The sequence below is a fragment of the Silurus aristotelis genome (genome assembly GCF_946808225.1).
Source record: "Silurus aristotelis genome assembly, chromosome: 28".
In the NCBI taxonomy this organism is placed as follows: domain Eukaryota; kingdom Metazoa; phylum Chordata; class Actinopteri; order Siluriformes; family Siluridae; genus Silurus; species Silurus aristotelis.
This window is the reverse complement of record NC_139601.1, coordinates 3,832,841-3,856,631: the sequence shown is the minus strand read 5'-3', so window position 1 is coordinate 3,856,631 and position 23,791 is coordinate 3,832,841. Positions and strand designations below refer to the sequence as shown.

General features: G+C 38.2%; 3 protein-coding genes across 11 annotated transcripts in view; 2 read left to right on the top strand and 1 right to left on the bottom strand.

Moving 5' to 3' along the window:
- Nucleotides 1-14,576, bottom strand: part of camk1b (calcium/calmodulin-dependent protein kinase Ib) — a 34,258-nt gene extending 19,682 nt beyond the window's left edge. Inside the window, exons 1-2 of the mRNA XM_083533641.1 lie at nt 14,442-14,576; nt 7,335-7,445 (exon numbers count right to left, since the gene is read on the bottom strand). Of these exons, the coding sequence (XP_083389767.1) occupies nt 7,335-7,420 (86 nt within the window). The 5' untranslated portion in view covers nt 7,421-7,445; nt 14,442-14,576. The remainder of the gene's footprint in view (nt 1-7,334; nt 7,446-14,441) is intronic.
- A 1,382-nt stretch (nt 14,577-15,958) lies between these two features.
- LOC310721689 (serine/threonine-protein kinase Nek4-like) lies at nt 15,959-23,535 on the top strand. Its single transcript, XM_083533591.1, has 3 exons — nt 15,959-16,477; nt 22,433-22,699; nt 22,818-23,535. Exons 1-3 carry the CDS (start codon nt 16,391-16,393, stop codon nt 23,034-23,036), a joined length of 573 nt encoding a protein of 190 aa, XP_083389717.1. The 5' UTR covers nt 15,959-16,390; the 3' UTR covers nt 23,037-23,535.
- Nucleotides 16,496-23,791, top strand: part of nek4 (NIMA-related kinase 4) — a 29,273-nt gene continuing 21,977 nt past the window's right edge. For all 9 annotated transcript variants that reach the window (XM_083533585.1, XM_083533576.1, XM_083533577.1 and 6 more), the window contains exons 1-2: nt 16,496-16,627; nt 22,007-22,098. In XM_083533585.1, the coding sequence (XP_083389711.1) occupies nt 16,561-16,627; nt 22,007-22,098 (159 nt within the window). In that variant the 5' untranslated portion in view covers nt 16,496-16,560. The remainder of the gene's footprint in view (nt 16,628-22,006; nt 22,099-23,791) is intronic.

Below are 23,791 nucleotides of genomic sequence, written 5' to 3'. Positions count from 1 at the left end.
CAATGCCTGGTAAACTAAACTAAAACTAGTTAATTGTTGTTTTTTTTACATTTACTTCCTACTTCCAGAGAACATAATCAACAACCTTACTTGATTTCAAGACAAAGAAACACAAAAGTAAAAAACCTCCACATCCGTTTTATTTGGAGATCACATTTACGTGACATTCACATTAAGTCCTTGCTTCCTGGAAACAAATTAAAGCAATTAATTATACAACATGGCAACATCATCTTGCAAAATGGAGTAAACTCTGAACTAAACTCTTTGCAATCATACAGTTCTATAATATGTGTAAAATGTATTTAAAAATAAATGGATCTGTTTCTGGTCACACAGACAAAGAAAAATCCTGTTTCAAACTCTAAACTGGCCCTGTTAACAGATACAGCTGTGCAAACACCCATGAGGACTTGGCACAGAGCCTCTCAACCTGGATTATAATGTATCAGACCTATCTGATAAAATAAGCTACATAGTACACTACAAGTGTAACAACAAATACATTGCTCTGTAATGGTGCACTACATCTTCAGTGAAGAGCCATTTTAAATTCACCTCTTCTCTTGTCTAGCTAGGGTCAAGTAATCTCATGTGGTACCGATCACTGTGTGTGTGTGTGTGTGTGTGTGTGTGTGTGTGCGTGTGTGTGTGCGTGTGCGTGTGCGTGTGTGTGTGTGTGTGTGTGTGTAACATTTTTACTGGAAAAAAATGCTTCTTCTATTGTGTTTCCTCCCACAAAAGCTGACCCCCAAAAGAATTGTAGGCGTTTCTACAGAAGCTCAAGCAAAAGAAAAAAAGGTTTCGGCTTAAAGTCGTAATTAACAGTTTATTTCTGAGCTAAATTGAGATCGTACAACTCTTGTGAACTAACTAACAAATCAAAGTCCTGATCTGTTAAAATATATATATACATACAAATAAAAATGAAGTGAATTGAATCTATAACCACAATCCACAAGATTCTACGATTTGTTTCAGAATAATGTTGGTTTAAACATTGTACAGAAAAATCCATTCATGAAGATGTTGCCATTTTCAATACACATACACACTACAAATTAAATGCATACCAGCATAGTTAGAAACAAAAACAACAAACAAAAAAAAAGACCTTCATTATATGGACAAACTACTTGTGGACACCTGACCACAAGCTATGTGCTTTTTTTTAACATCCACATTTAATCCCTATTTGCTGTTATTATGACCTACACACTTCTAAGAAAATGTTCCAATTGATTTCTAGTGTGCTTTTGGAAATTCCATGAAGATTCATTCAACCACACGAGTTTCAGGTACTGGTATAGGGTGATCAGGCCTGGGGTGCAGTCAACATTCCAATTCATCCCAAAAGTGTTGAGTAGGCTGGTGGTCAGAACTCTGTAGCAGACCACTCAAAATCTTCCACTCCAGCCCATGTAAACCATATCTTCAAGGAGCTAGCATTGGTATGGTGGAACAGTTTGGGTCCCTAGTTCAAGTGATCGGAAAATCCAATGTTCCTTCATTCATCCCATACAATTGTGTGCCTCCAACTTATTGGTAACGGTTTGGTGAGGAACAACATATGGCTGGAAAAGTCAGGTGTCCCAATAATTTTGTCAGGAAAGTGTAACCTGTATTTGCACAATGCATGTGAAATTTCAGTGGTTTGGCAATTTACAACATAAATTTGTAGGTTGCAAAAACAGGATGAAATACAAGTAACAAATGTAACCAAGAATGTCCACCGAGGTGTTTTTTTGTGTGTCGTAGAGAAGTGTTTCATTTGTTTTAATTTGTTGTTCTAGTGGAGGTGTGAGCATGCATGTGCAGGCGAAAGTGAGGAGGGAGCAGGTGTCTCTAGCAGCCCCGTAAACACAGGGTGGTGTCTTTATGTATAATTTATCCATCCATCCATACAACCACACACTCAAACACACACCAGTACCTGCCTTGGGCATGATAAAACTACTACCAAATTATGCAGCTAAACGTCATGTTATTTCCACTTCTAAACACTTCCATTCAATATTTAACCGTCTGTTTAATAGGTGATTTATTTAATAAACCATTATGTTCTTTTAATATTCATGAGCTGGCACTGTACCCACGTCCATCATCATGCCAAACCCACAGAGTGCAGTGAAATAAGACCATCTGAACCACTGGAGTAACATAATACTCCTTTTGTGCTCCCTTTTTTTATACAACAAGACACTAACCCGGCTAGAAACTTGAACCGCGAGAGGAGTTTCACAGCCAAACACAACCACATTGTTAAACTACAACACTATGGCTTGCCTCAGTTGTGGGTCAGTTTAGAAACAAGTCTGTACTGACAACACAATCCTTTACAGTTAAGTAAATAATACGACATGTTATAGCAAAATAATAAGTTACCACCATGGAGGATTTTTTTTAAACATATTTTGTAGTTATTTTTAATGCTGTGGAACATCTGAATGTAATTAGACATGTTATCACCTATATAGTATCAGCGGTCCCCCAGCTCGTGTACCTTTCATTGGTTATTCGCATATTAAGTGATGTAATATTGATGAATATCAATCACAAATATGCTAGTTTGCTTATTCAGAATTCTGAATTTGATGAACAGCAATTTTTTGGACTTGTGATAATGTTTAAGTTTCTCATGTTTATATTATACAAATTCAAAATCATCTCAGTTTAACTTTAAAACTTAATACACATTTTTCAAAGAAAGCAGAAAGGATCCACAAACACTGTTTTATAGAAAACTAGCTTGACTTTAAAAGTGAGTAACACATAGTCACACTGCTATTGTAATTGCATAGAGTTTATTCAAGTATCTCTCATCAAGAGGACACACGGTTGATCAATTTGTAATATTCTTTGTGTTTGTTAGTCTTATTGTGGCAATTTTTATTCTCATAAAATAACTCTTTCAGAAAATGTGGTCAGTAACATCATGAAAAAAGCACACCACACAGCATACCTTTCAGTTTTCAGTCGAACTAAACAGGCCAAAACCTCACACCTCCACCCACCCACTGATTCACACAAGATGGATAGATAAAGTCATGAAACTTCTATATATATATATGATGACAAAATAGAAACAAAACCGCTGAGTAAAAAAACCCCAAAAAAAACAAAACACACATGCCTTATTTTACCAATCACTTAATCTAACATTTATATTAGGGCAGTGAAAGCTATGGGTGCTTAGCAGCCTCTGGCATATCATTAGGTCTGATAAATAATAAAAATAATTTCATTTAGAAAAGTCTCTATTCAGAGAAATTATTTTTGAGTTGGAATTTCAGGAGACAATAATATTAATTTAGAAGATTTGTATTTAAGCTATTCGACTAAATGTTGTGCTCAGGTTTATCAGCTATCATCAGTCAAAGAATAGAAGCCACAAAGAGACTGCAAATGATTATTATTTTTTTGTAAGAAAGTGGGAAGGGGTTACATCTACAATCTTCGGTGGTTCAGTAAAAAACTGCAAAATAAAAAAGTGTCAAATCACTTTATAGTGCATCAAAAAACGTTTGTAGCAGTACTCTGCATCTACTTTGCATTTGTTAATTTCAAAATACTGGAAGAATGATTCATTACAAAGAGAAAAATTTAAGAATTTGTGTTCTGAACAACAGCCACTCAAAATACAAAACAAAACTACCAAGTTTAGCTTTGTAAAATGGAAAACAGGCCAAACTAATATCACCAGCAAAGAACAACAGCCAAGCAAAAAAGCAGATCCACACTCCATATTGATTTTCAAATATTTCCAGTCCAGACCCCAACCAACCATGTTTGCAAAGCATGCTGGGAATTGCCATGGATCACACCAGGCTACTGTGTTACTCGAGGGAGTTTATTAGCTTATCCAGACCGATGTGGCTATCTGTTAGTCACACCAGCAAAATCAATAGCGCAGAATGTAAATGTGTGATGGTTCAATCAGACTGGTTCCTGAACAACAGGTTTGATTAGTTTAAGGAGAATATTTAAGTAATTAAAGTTTATCTATCAAAGAGAAAAACCTTAAAATCAACCTGTTATTCTTTAGTCACAGGCAGTTAATTGTTTACACATTTTTCGATTAATTTTTGTGGCCTAGAGTTTCTAATGCCATCTTTCTAAGGACTCTGCGAGACTCGATAAGAGCTGAACTGAGTCGTATTTTTTTCTCTAATGAAGCAGATGAGGACCAGGCCAGTATACATGAATGACAGAAAGAGAAAACAGTAAGATTTGCTATTCTCCAAAGCAGAGCTGGCACTCATTAATTATGTTCTGTTTTAATTACAGGAGCTGGGAGTCAAGAAACCCAGAAGCAAAGTCACACAGCCCACTAGTTTTGGATACTGCATTCCCTAAAGGACAAAAGCACATTTGTTAAGTCATCTCTAAACAACTCTGGGGGTGAGAAGAAAAAAAAAGTCTGTTTGGCACGAGAATATCCACAATAGTTTACTTATGCAAACATTTACTCAAAAGAGTTAATTATGATCCGGATGAACTGAGTTTGTTCAATAATGGTGTCATATCATTAGCCAGTAGCAGGAGTTCAAAAGATCTTGTGGATTTATGATGCTTATCAAATATGAGTTTACATTTTATGGGTAAGTGAAGTTTATCTAAGTGCACTTTAACAGGATTGTACACAGGAGCCACCTAAAAAATAAACTTCAAAATCATGAGAGCGACCATGTCACCTTAAGACTATTCTTGCCACACGCACACACACACACACGCACACGCACACACACGCACCAAAACTGCATGACCTAGCACTTTGGCTTGCTACAATTAAAGTGCTCTTTTGGTGAAATGGAAAATCATATGCAGCCAGTCATAACATGTCACCAAAAAGTCAACCCTTGTTTCTGTAATGAAAGCAGTGTAGGTCGAACAAGAGACTCCATTTAAAATTAAATGAATGTGTTGAGGGATTTGTGCATTATATTAATATTAATTAGAGAACAGCAGAGAAAACATGGAGCCTCACTGCACTGTTAATTACCATTGAGTTATCTATTGTTTTGGAGATGAGTAGACATGAGAGGACTGGAAAGGACTAGAGAGGACTTAAGGACAGGTTTAAGTCTACTTAGTACACAGTTAGAAAACATTTACTGGACATGTGAATTTCTGTTCCTGAACTTAAATGTAAATGTCCATGCCCAGGCCCCATTACTAAATCTAAATAAGACACCCAAGTTGCCTGCATTTTGATGAAAAAATTAGTTTTCTCTCAGGTCAACATTTTATTTAGATTTATTAATTGGGTCACTGTTTATCCAAACTTTGGATTCGAACTCAATCTTCTGCAGGGTTCTCACTTTTCATGTAATTTATCTGTGAAATAAAAATAAAGAAGTGCAAGAAAATGAGGAACCAGGAACTATAAAGGTTCTGCCAAAATGAAACTGAAAAAAATTGTGCAATGGGGCGGGGGGGGGAATTTCCTGGAAACTGCCCCTATCTCACAGTAGTGAACAAAAATCATGTTAAAAAAAAACACATCATTTTAGATAGATTAAACCAAGCCTTGCAATCGCTCACACATTTGTCGGCGAGATTATTAATAGAAAATAAAACTTTGTTTCCATAGCAACTGTTTTAGTCCATATGGAAAGTGTCTGCTCCAGTTGCCAAGACAACCAGCCCACGATGAACCCGGAGCTAAGCGAGGCAGGAAGAGCTGGCGATGCTTTCCTCGCCGTGTCTGGACAAGAGGAGGGTCGGAAAACTCATAAGCATGGTGCGAGGTAATCTTGTGAGGTTGCAAGGCTGCACGCATGCCTAAGCTTGCAGTGTTACCAGGAAAGGATGTCTTGGACTGAAAAAAGATTCCTTTTTGGAGTTCAGTGGAAATCTTTCACCAACAGATGTTTGGTTTTGGATAAAGGCTTTCTTAGTAATAAAAAAAAAACAAAAAAAAAACTGGCATAACTAAGTGGGTATTATTGTGTATAAGAACACAGAAGGTGACAAGTTCAATTTTAGGGCCTCAAGAGAACCGATGTTGTGTTTTTACTTCCTGAAATGGTCTCAAATTCTGCATTAGTCATATTCAATTAAATGTCAGCCAACTGAATAAAATGAACAAACCACAAGGTCAAGTCCATTGCCATTCCATCCACATACATACATGCATACACACAGTTAAATGAAATAATGTGACCCCTGTGCCATGGTGCAAGCTGCTATTTTAGACAACTCTTTAGCTTGCTCTCTCCCAGGACCTTCTAGCAGAGCATGCATCAAAACTACTGCCTGATAACAGCTCGAGAGAGAAAGAGAGTGGCTGCTCTGCTCTAGGAATGTCTGCTTTTGAGGACTAGACCTCAGAATGACCACAGAGGTCAACTCACTGATCAATACACCAGAGGAGTTACCAAAGAATGGTCACACATGACTGCAATTGAAGTCACTTAATTCAATAAGTCAATAAAAGTGTTGCAAAAAAGGGATAATAACCAAAGATTTATGAGCATGCTAATATTTTATACTGGGTAAAAAGCACTGTTCCTCTAGATTACTAATAAATCCCACATTGCAATAAACATGGATTTACTTTGGTGCTGTTCACTAACTTTAAATTGTGTGCTTTTGACCTGAGATGGGAACACACACAATATGCTCCCAGTTCATGTGGTTAAAGTGGTGAGAACACTGTTGCTAAGAAACTGGCCAAGCATATGCTAGCTAATGACTCAATTTAACTAACTAGCACTTCTTTATACAAACAAAGGAAAGGCAGAATAACACTGGAAATGGGACAAAAATATCAGGAATGTCAACATTTTTCTCAGATGTGTCGACACATTACCATAGAAATGCTCTACATGTCCAAAACTGCACTAATCATGCTTAGCATAGGTGATACTGCTATGAAAACAATTTTGTGCCATTACTCACTGTCAGAACTTTTCGATAATAGATCAATTTTACTTAGAAAGTTAGGAATACTACAATAGATTAGTCATATCTATTATGACTATTGTCTATATAGACATGTATTCTGTATAGACATTCTGTATAGACTATTCAAACTATGACAGAAATATTATAGTGAAATTCTGCTGTAAAAAAACATTGATATCTTTTGAACCAACTAGCAAATCCTAACAGTCACTTGTATAATTGTGGATTTGTTTCTCAAAAAAAAAAGAAAGGAATTATGTCCTACAGTAGTAAATGTTTATAACATTGAACCATTCTCCACTACATAAGTTGCACTTTGTGTAAAAGTAAGCGTGGCAAAAATCATATGGAGATCCCCAGCAAATTCCCTTCACATTACAATGTCCATAGCTTATTAAGTGCACCATAGCAGCGAGAAAACTTACGTTCCCAACACCTCCTTGAAGTCGTAGTTCTCCTTTATGTCGGATGTCTTTTTCTTCCACAAGTGTCCATCTTCACCCAGGGGCATCTTGTTCCGATCAAATATCGTGTAGCTAGGGGTTGGAAAGCACAGTTCAGTCAAACATGTTCGTTTTATTTGTAATACGGTAATCTGCATTAAATTTCCTCTCATTACGTTTTAGAGGATGACTGTTATTATGATCCACCAACTGTAAGCTGGTGGATAACAAGAAAAGGAACTTGGATAGAGTCATTTGTAAGATTAAGTCACATTATTTTACTACGTATACAAGGGAATGCAGCTGAAAGATGAGATTGTAGAGGTCAAAGGTTAAAGCTAAAGTGCATTTTGACATGTCCCATGTGATGCTACTTATCTTGTACAAAGTTTTTTGGGCCATTTGAATAGCAGAATCTGGGAAATTTATGTTTTTGTGGCGCCAGCACATTAGATAAAGTGCATGCTGACACGGGGTTATACAGTGGAACCCCGGTGTACGAGTGCCTTGTTGTACGAGAATATCGGTGTACGAGCGGGTTTACTTGTAAAAATCTGCTCGTCGCTCATCACCTCAGTCCCCACGCTTCATGCTGTCGTTTCATAGACATTATTCTTTGTGTGAATATTGTGCTTTTTGTCTGTTTTTATGGTGTTTTTGTTTTATTTCACTATAAATTAAGCATCATGGGTCCCAAGAAGTTTAGTGATAGCGCTCGAAAGAAGGTTGTAAAAAGAATAACCATTGAAATAAAGAAAAAAATTGTAGAAAAGCATGATCGTGGTCTCGAGACACAAGATCTTTGTCTGCAATATGGCATGTCTAGATCAACTATAAGTACAATCATAAAGAACAAATAGAAAATAATGTACTTGGTTACAAGTATATTTGTGTGTCAAATTACGCATAAAACATTATTTAAGGGCTAAAATAAGCGATCGCCTGAGGTCTGGGAACAGATTCATTGCTTTTAGATTATTTCTTATGTAAAAATTTACATGCGAGTACAAGCATATTTGGACACAAACAAATTAATCTCGATCAGCGGGGTTCCACTGTATTAGTAATTTATATTATATTACAATTATATAAAAAATTTGTTTCATTTTTATCTTAGCCCAGTGGTTAAGATTGTGAAAGTAAATTCAAATCACAAGACAAGCATGGATAAGCACATCTACCAAATGTAGATTGATGTAACCTATAATAGTTCTGCTTTTGTATAGGCTTTATAAATACTCTCAAAAACAGAAAATAAGTATTGAGTTTTTTTAAACGGGGTTACGGCAATCCTATAAAAATTTATATACCGTTACGTGAATTCACCATTATTACCACTGAGGTAAAAAAATAAAATAAAATAAACACAAAGGCCATTTTTATATCTGCCTGAATTTGATTTATAAGGAATTTATAACAAATTTGAGACACGTTCTAAAAAGATACTAGGAACATCAGTCAATTCCATTTAGTGAGAGATAAATTGTGTAAACATTTTTTTAATTTATTAAAATTTATACAAAAAGCAACAATTTGCGATTCTTTAAAAACAATTTGAATGCATTACAAGTATTTCCGAAAATACAGTGCTGTAAACTCACTAAAGCATGTAAAAGGAATTTAAATGTTTCTTTTTTTAAATGATACTTTTAGCATTTATATTTTAGAATTTTTAAGATTCAGAAGATTGCATTTAAAGGACCTGTAACTGACACATGAGAGAAGCAATTTTATAACCCTACAAAAGACATTAATCAGGTAATTTTATTCTTGGTTTTACCTTTAATTTGCACCCTAATTTTTTATTAATTCAAAACAAAGTGTTGAAAAGCTTCCCAAACAATATCATGATTATAGATATTGCTTTAATTCATACAGAAAGATCTTGTAGTGGTATGTGTTTTCAATAAAATGTTACAATGCAAGATATGCAAACTGGGTTGTTAGGGTGAATCGCTTTGTATGCAATCAGAAACCTTACAGAAACTATTCAACAATTGGTAAAAAATAGATGGGATCAATGATCAGACGATCAATGAGCTGAATTACAGAGCTCATTTTGTGATGTCTCATTTCAATGCAATTTCCCTACAAGAGCTTTCCTAGTTCATCATTCATTTAACAAAATATTGTACTCCAAAGCCAGAGAGGCTCTCACGGGCCAATGAAAAATTTTACAGATATAAAATGCTCTTGCATGAAACTGACTGCATGTCATTTCATTTATTCAAAGAAAATGTACTATATCAGGAATGTGTATTACATACTGTAATTTTGGAGTTAGTATGTGCTTTGTGTAATTCACTCACTGACCTCATATACACACACCAAACAGAGTGAAACTACTAATGCCTTATATAATAGTCTAATACAAGTTATTATATTTTCCATCTAACCCCTAACAAACTGGGTGGAGTTGTGTTGTGTGGAATATGCACATTGGTTCTAATTTTAGGGCTTTGCAATGGCACAAACAGTGGGCACATCAGTCATCACGCACACACGGCCTTTCAAAGGCAATAATGGGAGGGCTTCTCGGACCAAAATAACCAGCATAATAACAGCCTGCTTTCCAGGACTCAGAGATAGATGCTGTGGGAGATTCCAAATTCTGCTTCTTCAGACCTTCACTAGCTGATTTACCAGCATAAAATTAATTGTGATTTACATCTTTGATTGCCTCTAAATAAACACCTTTGTGGAGAGGCAAATATTTTGTAATGGTCTTTTGTTTTTAACTTAGAGACAATGGCTATTCTCTTTGTCAAGATGCCAAGATGTTTGGGTTTTTTGGTTTAAAGGAGACTCGTTTAATCTTTTAGTGAATTGAAAATGGAATCGTTGTTTAAGATGTTACCAGACACTGTTGGTTGCCTTTCAAATGCGAATGAATAAAATTCTATGGGTGGGCCTGTCAAATGTCATAATGGCTCTTTAAACTTGACTAAATTATGAAATCCTCAAGGAAATCTGCCCTTATGCTGAATGTATGTCGGGGTCCAAGTGCCTCCCCTAATAATTCAGGTATTTTTATTATTCTCACTGATGTAAAACCCACAAAAAATCTGCTCATTTATGACAAGATACAGAGTTTTTCACCTGAATCTCTGCAGAAACTGTTAAAAAAGATGTGCAAGGTCATAATGAAGAAAGTTATTTCTGTTCTGTTCATGATGCACTTAAGATAAATGTAATGTGCTTTTAATTGAGGAGTAATAAAGGAAAGAAAATCACATGTTTAAGGTTTGTGTGATGTTTATAGATTTATGGATTGGATGATGATAGACCAACATTAATATAATTTTAGGCTGACAAGTGTGTTGTTATTAAATATACCTTTCTAGAGCCTGTCCTCCTACATCTAATACGATATCAGACACTTGTCCTGTTAAACTGAAATAATTCAAGATGGCACTTAATAGCCTTTGAGTGGCAAAAAGCAAAACCAATATGCAACTGGAAATTCATTGCATGTATAGCAGTTGGGTCTGAAAAGTTCAAGTGGTAGAAAGTAAGGTCTCAGTGAGGAAACAAATGCTAGCGTGGTAAATGTAGATTCTGTTGAGGCAAAAAAGACATTTATGGTCTCAGAGCTGATAAAAAAAAGTAACCCAGGAAGTCACACACAAAAGAGGCTGAAGTTAACAAGTAAGCCTCACTGCTTCTGAGTCTAGGCTGACCGCAGGATGTAAAGTTTCACTTCCCTAAAAGAGCACAAAGGTGCAATCTAAAAGCATGATATATTGAGTAATGCCTTTCTAAACTTTCTAATTTACTTGTTGAAAGGCTAGAACGAGTATATGACAGTAAAGAATGTTTAGTCTAAGAGGTGACATTTATTATGCAGTCTTGACTACTGAAAGTATGCCGCTTGTCTTGCTAAACTGGTATGCAGTGAACATTTCATGTGTTCAGAAGTTTATATCCCCTCTGTCATTACTGTGGAAATGTATCAGTCTCAATTATAGCTAATTTATAAGTGCTACTTTAATAAGTACTGAATTTAATGAATCAAAATCTGTATATATGGCTTCTTCTATTCGATGGACTTCCATTGGAATCTTATGGAATTGGGTTCATTGGAGCATCATCATATACAGATATTGTATACAGATATGAATAGCAAATAATTTTTTTGTTTTGTTTTAAATGCCATGCTTTTTATTCCAGAAAGTTAATTTCCATAAAAGAATGTAAGAATTTGTCTTTCCACACTGCAAAACTTAAACCTGATAATAAATAAACTTCCTCAAAACTTCTTTCTGGAAAGTTGGCAAGCCAAAGACAGTCGTTTTAACAGCCAAAGACAGTGAAGAATGTAACACATGGTCAAATTTAGATCACATCCAAACATGCAAGATGATGCCAAAGTTATACACTGTCTTCTGCATTAGCTCTGCAGTCATTTTTCTCCAAGTTCTCCATGTAAGATTAAAAGCTAAACTGAGATTGATGCACCAACCAGACACTTTAACACAGATATGGGCCTTTATGACACACTCAAATATGTGCAGACAGGTAAAAATGCTTTGGCATCGCTCACATTAGGTTTATCCAGAAAACAGAGCTTGAGTGCTTGGTGTGCATGCAGGATGAAAGGTCATAAGGGGTCAGATGTTCACCGGTCAGTATGGACCGAGGATATAGAAGGAAAGATTGAGTGGTATTGAGCAGTCACTAACTACCCTGCAATTCAGACAAATGGGAAAAGTCGGACCCTGCATGCAGCATTCAGAAGAGTTGGAGCTCATCAGAAAGAGAAGATACTCACTGGTGTCCCATGGCTGCTCAGAAGACACAAGAGACACAAAAATCACACCTCAAACCCTTTTTTGTCCCCAGACTAAAAGTAGAAAGATATTGAACTCTCTTTGTCCAAGTATGAGTGTATATATATATATATATATATATATATATATATATATATATATATATATATATATATATATATATATATATATATATATATATATATATATATATTCTAAGTATATAACCAAGATTATGTCTCGGCCATTTTGGAGAAATGCCAGCAGGCAGAGGTGCTAACCAGAAAATTCTTGCAGGCAGAAAGAATTTAGCATGAATCCTCAAGAGGCTAATTGTTTTTCCCCCTGGTGTTCACCAAGCAACAGTAAGAAAACAGCTTAAGTCTTAAGACTCAATAATAAGCAGCTATTTTACTTTTTAGTGACCAAAGAGACCACAATCCCTCCTACATGTTTCTCGCTTTTTATTAGCTCATACAAAAGGTTCACCTTGATAAAGTTAGCATAAAGCCAGAGTAACTGCTACCAGATGCAAATGCGAGTCCCCATGCCCTTTCTCCTGCATAGAATTTGCATTTTTGCCGTGCAAATTTTATCACTTACGATATGACTGGTTTTTTTTTTTCTTTATTGCTGCAACTACAGTGCCCCTGTCTCATAACTGAAGGGCCTGCTTTCGTCTGTCTTTATAAATATCACTTCTTTCACTAAATCTAGGATAAATCTTTTTGTATGTTGGAAAAGGTCTACTTAAGTGCAGAAAAATTGTTTTAAAACATTTCTATAAAAAACCCCAAAAAACACTATAAGATAACTGACAAGCTTAGTACACCATGATCTGTGTGAAACGTGCTGGAATTTCCCATGGGTTATGTAAACTGGGTTTGTTATTTTGTGCTTGTTTTACATTCACTCCTTGATCTGTAACCAGACTGTTGCTCATTAACATCCTTATGAACATAGAAACCAAACACACCACATGCTCATTAATAGCGCATCATTTCCTCTTTATTACATACAGCATGGGAAAGTGGTGCACATGTTTGTGTGGGTCTGTATTCTAGTTTCCACAAGCATTTTCCCCAACTTCCCATTCCAGGTCCAAAGGGCACCAAAATAAGACACTTTGTGACTAATAGCCGACAGATAAACCAGAGAGCAGTCAAATTGCTGCCAGGATAGTTCGGCTTTATGACTTTTGTGTCTGATAACAATCTCTTCCCTCTGACATGACATTAGCAACACACTTTGCATTAAAGCATTGTTTGAATGAAAGATGGTTTCACATACCAAGTGGCCACTAAAGGAAGTCCAGCTTCTGTTATGCTAATTATGTTCCTGGGTGGGAAAAACCAGCACTTCCTTGATTGTGCTACTGAAATCAAGGGTTAAAGATTCTTTAATGTGTCCTCTGACATGCTGTTGTCACATGATTCGCATAGTATGGGTGCCAGACCAGTCTAAACTGCAACTGAGTTGCAAAAGAGTTTAACCAGTAGTTCTTTTGAGCCTAGCCGCAAGCATTTGTTACAGATTTTTGTGCTGAACATCCCAAGATGAAATGCAGAACTTAAAATTAAGCTCATGTATAAAGGAACATCATACCTCAAAGCAGCAAATGTGAGTTGAAAAACAGAGACAGGCAAACAAGAAAGTGGACACTCCCCCTTCCACAAATCTTACATCCTAAACCCAAATATTTACCATGCATTTATTTGGACTTTTAAGGAACTGGAAACTTTGAGGAAATTCCTGGATTCCTTATTAAAAGTCCCTTTTAATAAGATTCCGAGATCTTTCTTGCTGTCTTCACACTTGGAATTAGAGTTAGTCCTGCCTTTTGTTTTCTAATTTAAATTGACTGTATTATTCTAATAACATCACACTTCCTTTTCCCTTTCCATTCATTCATAAGTTTCCCTTCTTGATTGTGTTTCTTTGCCTGGGTGGCCGTTTAGAAAAAGAGCAGCCTTCATCCTTAATCTCTGGTAGTCATCTGCATCTCCAAGCATTGCATAGGAGAGGCACAATTGGCAGTGCACGGGTAATAAGAGCGATATAACGTGTTATGAAGCAAGATCATTAATGCAACGAACTTCACTGCACTGATCCCGTGCACATGCTGTCATTTTAATAATGACTGAAACGCCTTCCGCTGTAGTCTAATTTACGTCGCCGCGCTTCCTCTATACAGGGATCTGCATATAAATAGCTTGCAATTAATCACACAAAGATTCACTTCCCTATTTGCGTTAGATTTCAACCTGTGTGTGTGTGTGTGTGTGTGTGTGTGTGTACGCTGGTCAGCGTTGCTTCCTACCTGAACGCCGGAGATGAGATGAGATGAGTTGATGTGACGTGCACGCGCCCAGCCCGCTATAAGTGCAGTGCAGCTCCGCTTCCTCTCGCAAGCCCTCCAAAAGCAGCACACTGCTGACGTCACTATGGCTCATGTATAAAGAATGAAAGGCGTGGCTTATTAAGTGTTAACCAATCATAAAAATGACCCTCAGGTACACCAAGGAGCGATTGTGATTGGCTGATATGCTAAGCTTTTTTTTTGTCTCATGGCACTGATAAGTGTTACCAACTCCTCCATGTTCTTGGGACATGTTTTTCTTTCTTTTTTCTTGTGTTTATTCAAAGAGAATATGACGGAACATATCAATACTCTTGCCCACTCCCAACCAGTAAAGCGATGATGATGATAAGCAAGTTGAGCTTGGTTAAATTGATCTCAAAGTCGTCACAACTACTACATTTGACCCTAATCATATAAGTGCTAAAGTTATATTTAATTATTTTTTTACTTTTTACTGATTATTACTGACTTAGTTAGTTTACCAGTTTATATAATTTTCTATCTCACCCTAAACAAACAAACTAAGACTATGTCTATTAATCAGTCCCCACTTATTTCTATCTGACAACGTTTTCTGTGACACTGGTGTGCAGTGTTACATTTATTTTGGACTTGCACCACCTGGTGGTAAAAATAGGCTTTAACACCATTAGCAAATTAACTAAAAAGAAATGCTGATTCTATCTTAGCTGACCTGTACAAGTACAAACATATAAACAAATTAACAGATCAGTAAATTATTAACACTTAAGGACAGACAAACCCTAAATAATACACCTTTTTTATAAGTATATATTGATTTGAGGACACAAATACAGTCTTAAAGTAACTGTATATATCTAGGACAAGCATCATGATACTATACTTTCAAAAGTATGTGGACACATTATTGCGTCTTTGTACTGTACTGTTTATCATGTATTTGAATGCTATATAGGTACAGTTTTTAATCACTGGAACTAAAAAGAGTCAAACATCTTGCTTGAATGCTTTGGTAAATTTTCCCAGACGGCAGGAGAGTGAGGAGTGTGTGTGAGGTGTGTGTGATGATCAGCCACAATGATTGGTGGCTTTGAAAATGCAGCGTATGGGGTTTTTATATAAATCACGAAGGGAAGAGAGACAGCACTGATCTTTTCCGTCTCAGTCACTATTCTCTGTAGGGTCTTGAGATCAGAAACAGTGCAATTGCCAAACCAGTGATGCAGCTGTTTAGCATGCTTTCGATGGTGTGTCTGTAGAACGTTATGAGCATGTGTGGTGGGACCTAGGCCTTCTTTAGCTTTTTCAAGAAGTAGAGACGCTGCTGGGTTCTCAGCCAGATGAAAACAGAGGAGCCATTGATGTTCGGCGGGGAGTGATCACACTGTTTCTTCCTGAAATCAACATCCATCTTCACATTTAAAGAAAGGTTGTTGGCTTTGCACCACTCTGTTAACCTCTGAACTTCATCCCTGCATAGTCCAGTGCATAATAAAACACAGATCCCACCCCAAAATCTAAAGTAAAACCTTCTCAGAAGAGTGAATCTTATTAAAACAAGAAGTGGGTATGAGTCTATAATAAGGTGTGATGATCAGGATATGCATTTAGTGTGCTTGAGTGCAGAATGCAGGCTTGAGATGAAGCCATGTGCATTCTGCTAACCACCAGATGGCGCTGAGAAAACCCTCATCTCTAGAATGGAGAATATTATCTGTAGTGCTCACGTGGCTTGGTTGTTTGGTGACGAAGAAGCCTGCCATGACAATTTCCAGTAGCATCGCTTTCACTCACACACACACACAAACAAATCAAAGTTAAATCTTAACAAAAGTGCTCGCTCGTGCAACACGTGAAACTTTATAGCGTAATAAGTCGATCGATCCGCTAAGTAACGCTGCGATTTGGGGAATAAACAGAGAAACATGGAAAGCTATGTCTTCCTCCGAGTAGTGGGAAAGGGGAGCTACGGGGAGGTGAACCTGGTGCAGCACAAATCAGACCGTAAACAGGTAAGGTGAGATCAGATATCTCGAGTCTGATCATCTGTAGTGTGTGTCATTGAAGATATATTTTTGATAGTGGGTTGATTTTGATGGTGAATTCAGCTACGTACGGTCCTGCATCTTATGCGTCGTTGCTCTTTACAGCTCACGTATTTAGTGTCATGTGCTGTATTTCCCTGTCCAGTACGTCATCAAGAGGCTGAACCTAATAATATAATTGAAGCGAGAGCGCCGGTTGGCTAAACAGGAAGCTCAGCTCCTTTCCCAACTCCGACATCCCAATATTGTCTCCTACCGGGAGTCGTGGGAAGGGAATGGGAGATGTTATGAGGAAGAAACCTTAGAGGAACCAGACTCAAAAGGAGAACCCATCCTCATTTGGGTGACTTCAAGAGTTTGAACATGAAATCACTGGAGAGTGAGAACTAACATGAGAACTGGAGTATAAGATTATAAGTAAATGTTCTTTCTACAGTCTTTGGTATAAAAGTCAAGTCAAGTCAAGTTTATTTGTATAGCGCTTTTCACAACAGACATTGTCTCAAAGCAGCTTTACAGAAAACAACAGTGAAGGTGAATGGTGTGCGTTTGTCCCTGATGAGCAAGCCGTGGCGACAGTGGCAAGGAAAAACTCCCTTATTTGATATGAGGAAGAAACCTTGAGAGGAACCAGACTCAAAGGGGAACCCATCCTCATATGGGTGACATCAAGAGTTTGGTCATAAATCTTTCAACAATACAGAACAATTTGTGATCATCATAGATCCAGCATCAGCTTCTCCATGCCAGGGCCTTTAAACACTCGGCATCTACTTCTCCATGATCATCCATAGGTCCATAATCTTCACGAGGTGGGACGTGACTGGAGCTGGCCAAACCTCAGGATGCCTCGGGATGGGGAGAGAAAGAGAAGCAGTGGAGAGGAATTAGCGTAGCTGCTGTTCATGATATTAACAGCACAAGTTGATGATGTGCATGTAATCATATATTCTGGAGCACAAGGTTGTGATGTGATGTGTGTGATGTGTGTTATGTGTAGGCTTTGCTAAAAAGATATGTTTTTAATCTACACTTAAACTGGGAGAGTGTATCTGAACCCCGAACACTGTCAGGAAGACTATTCCAGAGTTTAGGAGCTAAATGTGAAAATGCTCTACCGCCTTTAGTGGACTTTGCTATTCTAGGAACTACTAGAAGCCCAGAGTTTTGAGATCTCAGGGAGCGTGACGGATTGTAGCGTGTTAAAAGACTGGATAGATACATGGGAGCCAAACCATTTAGTGCTTTATAAGTGAGTAGCAGTAGTTTGTAGTCTATTCGAAACTTAATAGGAAGCCAATGTAGGGACGATAAGATTGGGGTTATATGATCGTATTTTCTTGACCTAGTAAGAACTCTTGCTGCGGCATTCTGAACTAACTGAAGCTTGTTTATTAATGATGCAGGACATCCACCTAGTAATGCATTACAGTAGTCTATTCTAGAGGTCATAAACGCATGGACGAGCTTCTCTGCATCAGATATAGATAACATATTTCTTAGCTTAGAAATATTTCTAAGGTGAAAGAAGGCTGTTTTTGTAACTTGATTGATGTGATTTTTAAAAGATAAGTTGCTCTCTAAAATAACTCCCAGGTCTTTTACCGTTGAACTAGTAGTTACAGAACAACCGTCTAAATGCAGGCTGAGATGCTGGAGCTTCTGTGTACTATTTTTTGGGCCGATGAGCAAAATCTCCGTTTTATCAGAATTTAATAGCAGAAAGTTATGGGTCATCCAATCTCTTATTTCTTCAACACACTCAGTTATGCGAGCTAATTGAGCTGTATCGCCTGGTTTGGATGAAATATATAGCTGGGTATCATCAGCATAACAATGGAAGCTAATTCCATGCCTTCTAATAATATTTCCTAATGGAAGCATGTATATTGTGAAAAGCAGGGGTCCTAGAACTGATCCTTGTGGCACGCCATAATTTACTAGCATTATCCTGGATAGCTCTCCATTTAAATCTACGAAATGGTAACGATTGGACAGGTAGGATTTAAACCAGCTTAATGCCTGTCCCTGAATACCGATGTAATTCTGTAAGCGATCGAGGAGAAGATCATGATCTATAGTGTCGAACGCAGCACTAAGATCTAGTAAAACTAATAGGGAGATGTAGCCTTGGTCTGAAGCTAAAAACAGGTCATTAGTGATTTTAACTAGAGCAGTTTCTGTGCTATGATGGGGCCTAAAACCTGACTGAAACTCTTCAAAGATATTGTTCTCCTGCAAGTGGTTACATAACTGGGCAGCGACAATCTTTTCTAAAATCTTAGACATAAATGGGAGATTTGAAATTGGTCTGTAATTCGATAGCGTGTTTGGATCCAGATTAGGTTTTTTAATGAGGGGCTTAATAACTGCTAACTTGAGGGATTTAGGGACATGACCTAACGATAGTGAGGAGTTAATAATATTGAGAAGAGGCTCACCAGCTGTATATAACACTTCCTTCAGTAGTTTAGTGGGAATTGGATCTAACTGACATGTTGTTGATTTAGCTTTCATAATAGCATCATACAGCTCTTCCTGTCCTATACATGTAAAACAGTGTAGTTGTGGGGTTGTAGGTACGATTGTGTCGGGAGATGCTGTCAGAGGTTGAACTGCCACAATTGTTTTTCTAATGTTATCTATTTTTTCAGTGAAGAAATTCATAAAGTCCTCACTACTAAACTGTGATGGAACACATTTTTCAGATCCCTGATTTGTTGTTAATTTAGCGACTGTACTGAAAAGGAACCTGGGATTGTTTTTGTTATTTTCTATGAGTTTGCTCAGGTGTTTAGCTCTAGCAGCTTTTGTCGCCTGTCTGTAGCTAAGCATACTGTCTTTATACGCAATTATAAATACCTCCAATTTAGTTTTCCTCCATTTTCTTTCCAGATTACGTGTTGTTCTCTTTAGGGCATGCGTATGACTATTATACCAAGGTGCAGGTGCTTGTTCTCGAACCTTTTTTAACCGGATGGGGGCAACAGTGTCTAAAGTGCTAGTGAGGATAAGGTCTATGTTGTTCGCCATCTCATCAAGATGATCAGCAGTTATGGGTTTAATGTGAAACAGATAAATCAGGCAGGTTATTTATGAATCTGTCCTTAGTGGTTGGAATAATAGTCCTACCAAGTCGATACCGTGGTGAAACACGGTTAATCTGCTCTACCGGTAGTGTGTACAGTATGAGATAATGGTCTGTGATGTCATCACTCTGGGGTAAAATATCTATATCAGTGACGTCTGCTCCGTAGGATATTATTAAGTCTAGTGTGTGGTTAAAACGGTGGGTTGGTCTGGTGACGTTTTGTTTAACTCCAAAAGAGTTTAGTAAATCGACAAATGATAATCCTAGGGCATCGTTTGCATCATCTACATGAATATTCAAATCTCCTACAAGCAGCACTTTATCAAAACTGATCAAGAGGTCTGAGAGAAAACAAGCAAACTCATGAAGAAAATCAGCGTAGGGCCCTGGGGGTCTGTACACGGTGACCAGAGCGAGTTTTCTATGCATGTCTGAAAGTGCAATTTTAAGAACGAGCACTTCAAATGATTTAAAGCTGAATCCTAATCTCTGACTAACATTAAGAGAAGCACTATAAATGGTTCCTACACCCCCCCCCCACAACCAGTCTGACGGGGCTCATGCTTATAAACATATCCTGACGGTGTAGACTCGTTTAGACCCATATAATCATCTGGTTTAATCCAGGTCTCAGTGAGACAGAGTGCATCGAGATTATTATCTGTGATCATCTCATTTACAATCAGTGCTTTGGGTGCAAGTGATCTAATGTTTAAAAGACCGAACTTTAGAACTTTGTTGTGTTTGTTTATCTGGCATTTTTCAGTTTTAACTGCAATAAGATTATTTCTGGATCTTGTGTATTTAATTCTTGGTTTTACTACCCGAGGAATAGATACGGTTTCTATAAACTGGGCTGTGTGTGAACTTGTAACTATTTGGTCTGTAGTATGCGTGTTCTTATAGTTGAAGATTTCTTGATGTCTTACCAGTCAGATGGTGTGAAGTATCCTAGAGATGTTATCTGATAGCACTGCTGCTCCAACTCTGCTGGGGTGCAGGCCATCAGGGCGGAAGAACCTAGGACGCTCCCAGAAACAGTTCCAGTTATTAACAAAGAGAAGTTTATGTTCTCGACACCATGACTGTAACCATTCATTTAGAGCTAAAAGTCTACTAAACTTCTCAGCCCCTCGCTGGTAAGTGGGAAGAGGTCCTGACACAATGATCCTCGTTGTGGGTGATGTGCTGCGTACCGTCTCCACCAGGATCCTGAAGTCCCTCTTTAAGATCTCCGTTTGCCGCAGCCTGGTGTCGTTTGCTCCGGCATGGAGAACAACCGCTCCGAAGTTCTCGTTCAGGATCGCGGGTACCTGCGCAGCGACATCCAGAACACGAGCACCAGGAAAACAGCGAGTGTGCACCTTACCTTTAGCTCGGGTAGCGCGGACATGCCGGACGATGGAATCTCCGAGAATAACAGTGTCGCGTTCCGTCTCGCGGAGGGGGACGAAGCGGTTCTCGGTCGAGATCTCGAAGGCCGGTGGTGGAGGTGGAGACGTCCTCGATCGGGGCTTGGCTTGTCTCTTCCGCCGCGGCCGCATCCAGGGTCCATGTTGCACCGCTGGGCCTGGGCATAGAAGCACGCGAAGTTGATGTGCTGGGAGCGTTAGGTTCAACCCGGGAGTTTACCTGGGATGAGTGCGCGTCCGCCCGGGATGTTTCCAGCGCCGCATTCCGCTCTCGCAGCCGGGCATGTTTTACATGCAGCTCGCGAATCTGTTTCTCAAATGCCTCCATCTCCAACGCCACCGTTTGCAACTCGAACGAGTCCTCACCTGTGCTCGAATGCAGACAAACAACCGGCATAGTGCTTATCGTCACGAACAGATTTATTATACAGAGATGTGAGTGAGAGAAAATAAATATAAACAACACTAGTTATAGTCGAGTTAACTAACTACAGGCACAAGTCAGGAAGACAAAAACAATTAAGGATTATTAAAAGAGGAAAAACGGATGGATAGATAGCAAAGTTTGTTTGAAAGACGCCGAGAGAGATACAAACACGTAACTCGCGGCAAACAAGTCAAACACAGGAAGCTACGTCACTATAAAAGTAGTCAACATTTGTGATCATCACAGATCCAGCAACAGCTTCTCCATGCCAGAGCCTTTAAACACTCCCAGAGGTCCAAGATCAAAACTCCACACGTGTAGTGGGATCCAATTGGCACTGGTACGTCTCTAGATGGACTCTTTAAAGTCCATAATCTTCACGTATTTCCCTATTCAGTACGTCATCAAAAGGATTAGCTTGGAAACATCAGAGCAAGAGCGCCAGTTTGCTGAACAGGAAGCTTAGCTGCTGTCCCAACTGAGACATCCCAACATTGTCACCTACCTGGAGTCGTGGAAAGGGAATGGGCAACTTTTCATCGTCATGGGCTTCTGTGATGGAGGAGACCTCTACAGCCGACTCAGGCAGCAGAACGGCGAGCTTCTGCCAGAGAGACAGGTGGTGGAGTGGTTCGTCCAGATCGCGATGGCCCTGCAGGTATCAACACCTTCTTGATCAGATTTACGATCGGATGCACCCTTCAGCTATCAATAGGTAGCGCTATGATTTCTGATGTTTCTTATATTGGTTTCTTTAGTATTTACACAAGAAACGGATCTTGCACCGGGACCTAAAAACCAGGAATATCTTTCTTACTGACATCAACATTATAAAAGTGGGAGATCTGGGCTTTGCACACATTCTGCAACATCATGACACTGTCAGCACCCTGGTCGGAACACCATTATACATGAGCGCTGAGCTTATTTTAAATAAGCCATACAACTACAAGGTCTCAAAGACAATTTAATGAGAGATTTCCCCTATCCAGTACGTCATCAAGAAGCTGAACCTTAGAACATCATCAAAGCGAGAACGCCGGGCGGCTGAACAGGAAGCTCAGCTGCTCTCACAGCTCAAACATCCCAATATCGTTACCTACCGGGAATCATGGGAAGAAAGGGACCATCAGCTTTATATCGTCATGGGCTTCTGTGAGGGAGGAGACCTGTATTACAGGCTTAAGCAGCAGAATAATGAGCTTCTGCCAGAGAGACAGGTGGTGGAGTGGTTTGTGCAGATCGCGATGGCCCTGCAGGCATCAAAACCTTCTGACTGATTAGATTTAAGTATTCAACAGACTTATACGATCAGATGCACCCTTCAGCTATTAATAGGTAGCGCTATGATTTCTCATGTTTCCTTGTTTTCTTTAGTATTTACACAGGAAACACATCTTGCACCGAGACCTGAAAACGCAGAACATCTTCCTGACTAAGACCAACATTATTAAAGTGGGAGATCTGGGCATCGCGCAGGTTCTGGAGAATCAGAACGACATGGCCAGCACCCTGATTGGAACACCTTATTACATGAGCCCTGAGCTTTTCTCCAACAAGCCATACAACTTCAAGGTCTCAAAGACAAATCAATGAGTTACACATTATTTTAAGCTAAACCGCCCATATATTACTGACTTTAGCCTATTTATTGATCTGCATAATGTATAATCCTCACTTTGAGTGGTGGTCCATTGTATTGGTATTAGAAGAGGTGGTCCATTGTCAGGACAGAGGAACTAAATTTATCCAGCTGATAACAGAAACCAGAACCTAACAGTCATGAGAATTAGATGATTAACACACACTGTGTAGAGAAAAATAACCTAAATATCTAACCAACAAGGTAGAGCATTTAACACAGAGATGGCTAAACACCCTCCACACTCCCAAGCTGATCACCAGCATGAACCTGCACGACAGGTGTGATTCACTTCAAGACGAAAAACAAAAAAACATGACTTGTAGAGCTACAGTACAAAAAGACAGATCATTTAACAAATACAATTTTAAATGCATTCAATTGTCTTTAAATGTTACTGTTGTGAAATGTCTTCCTTTCGGCATGAGTGGAGCATCTGGGTTTTTTGTTTTGTTTTTTGTCATCCATAATTTTTATTTATTTATTTATTTATTTTTTGTCATCCATAATTTTTCTTTTTTCTTTTTTTTTGGTCATCCATAATTATTTTTTTTTTTTTACATACCATTGTTAAATTTACACTTACAGAGAAAAAAACAAAAAACAAACAAAAAAATCAGGATAAATTCTATGGAGTATTTTGTTAGACAATTCCTTAATTTTGTTATTTATACAAAACTTGTTTGGCAGTTTCCATAATTTAACCCAA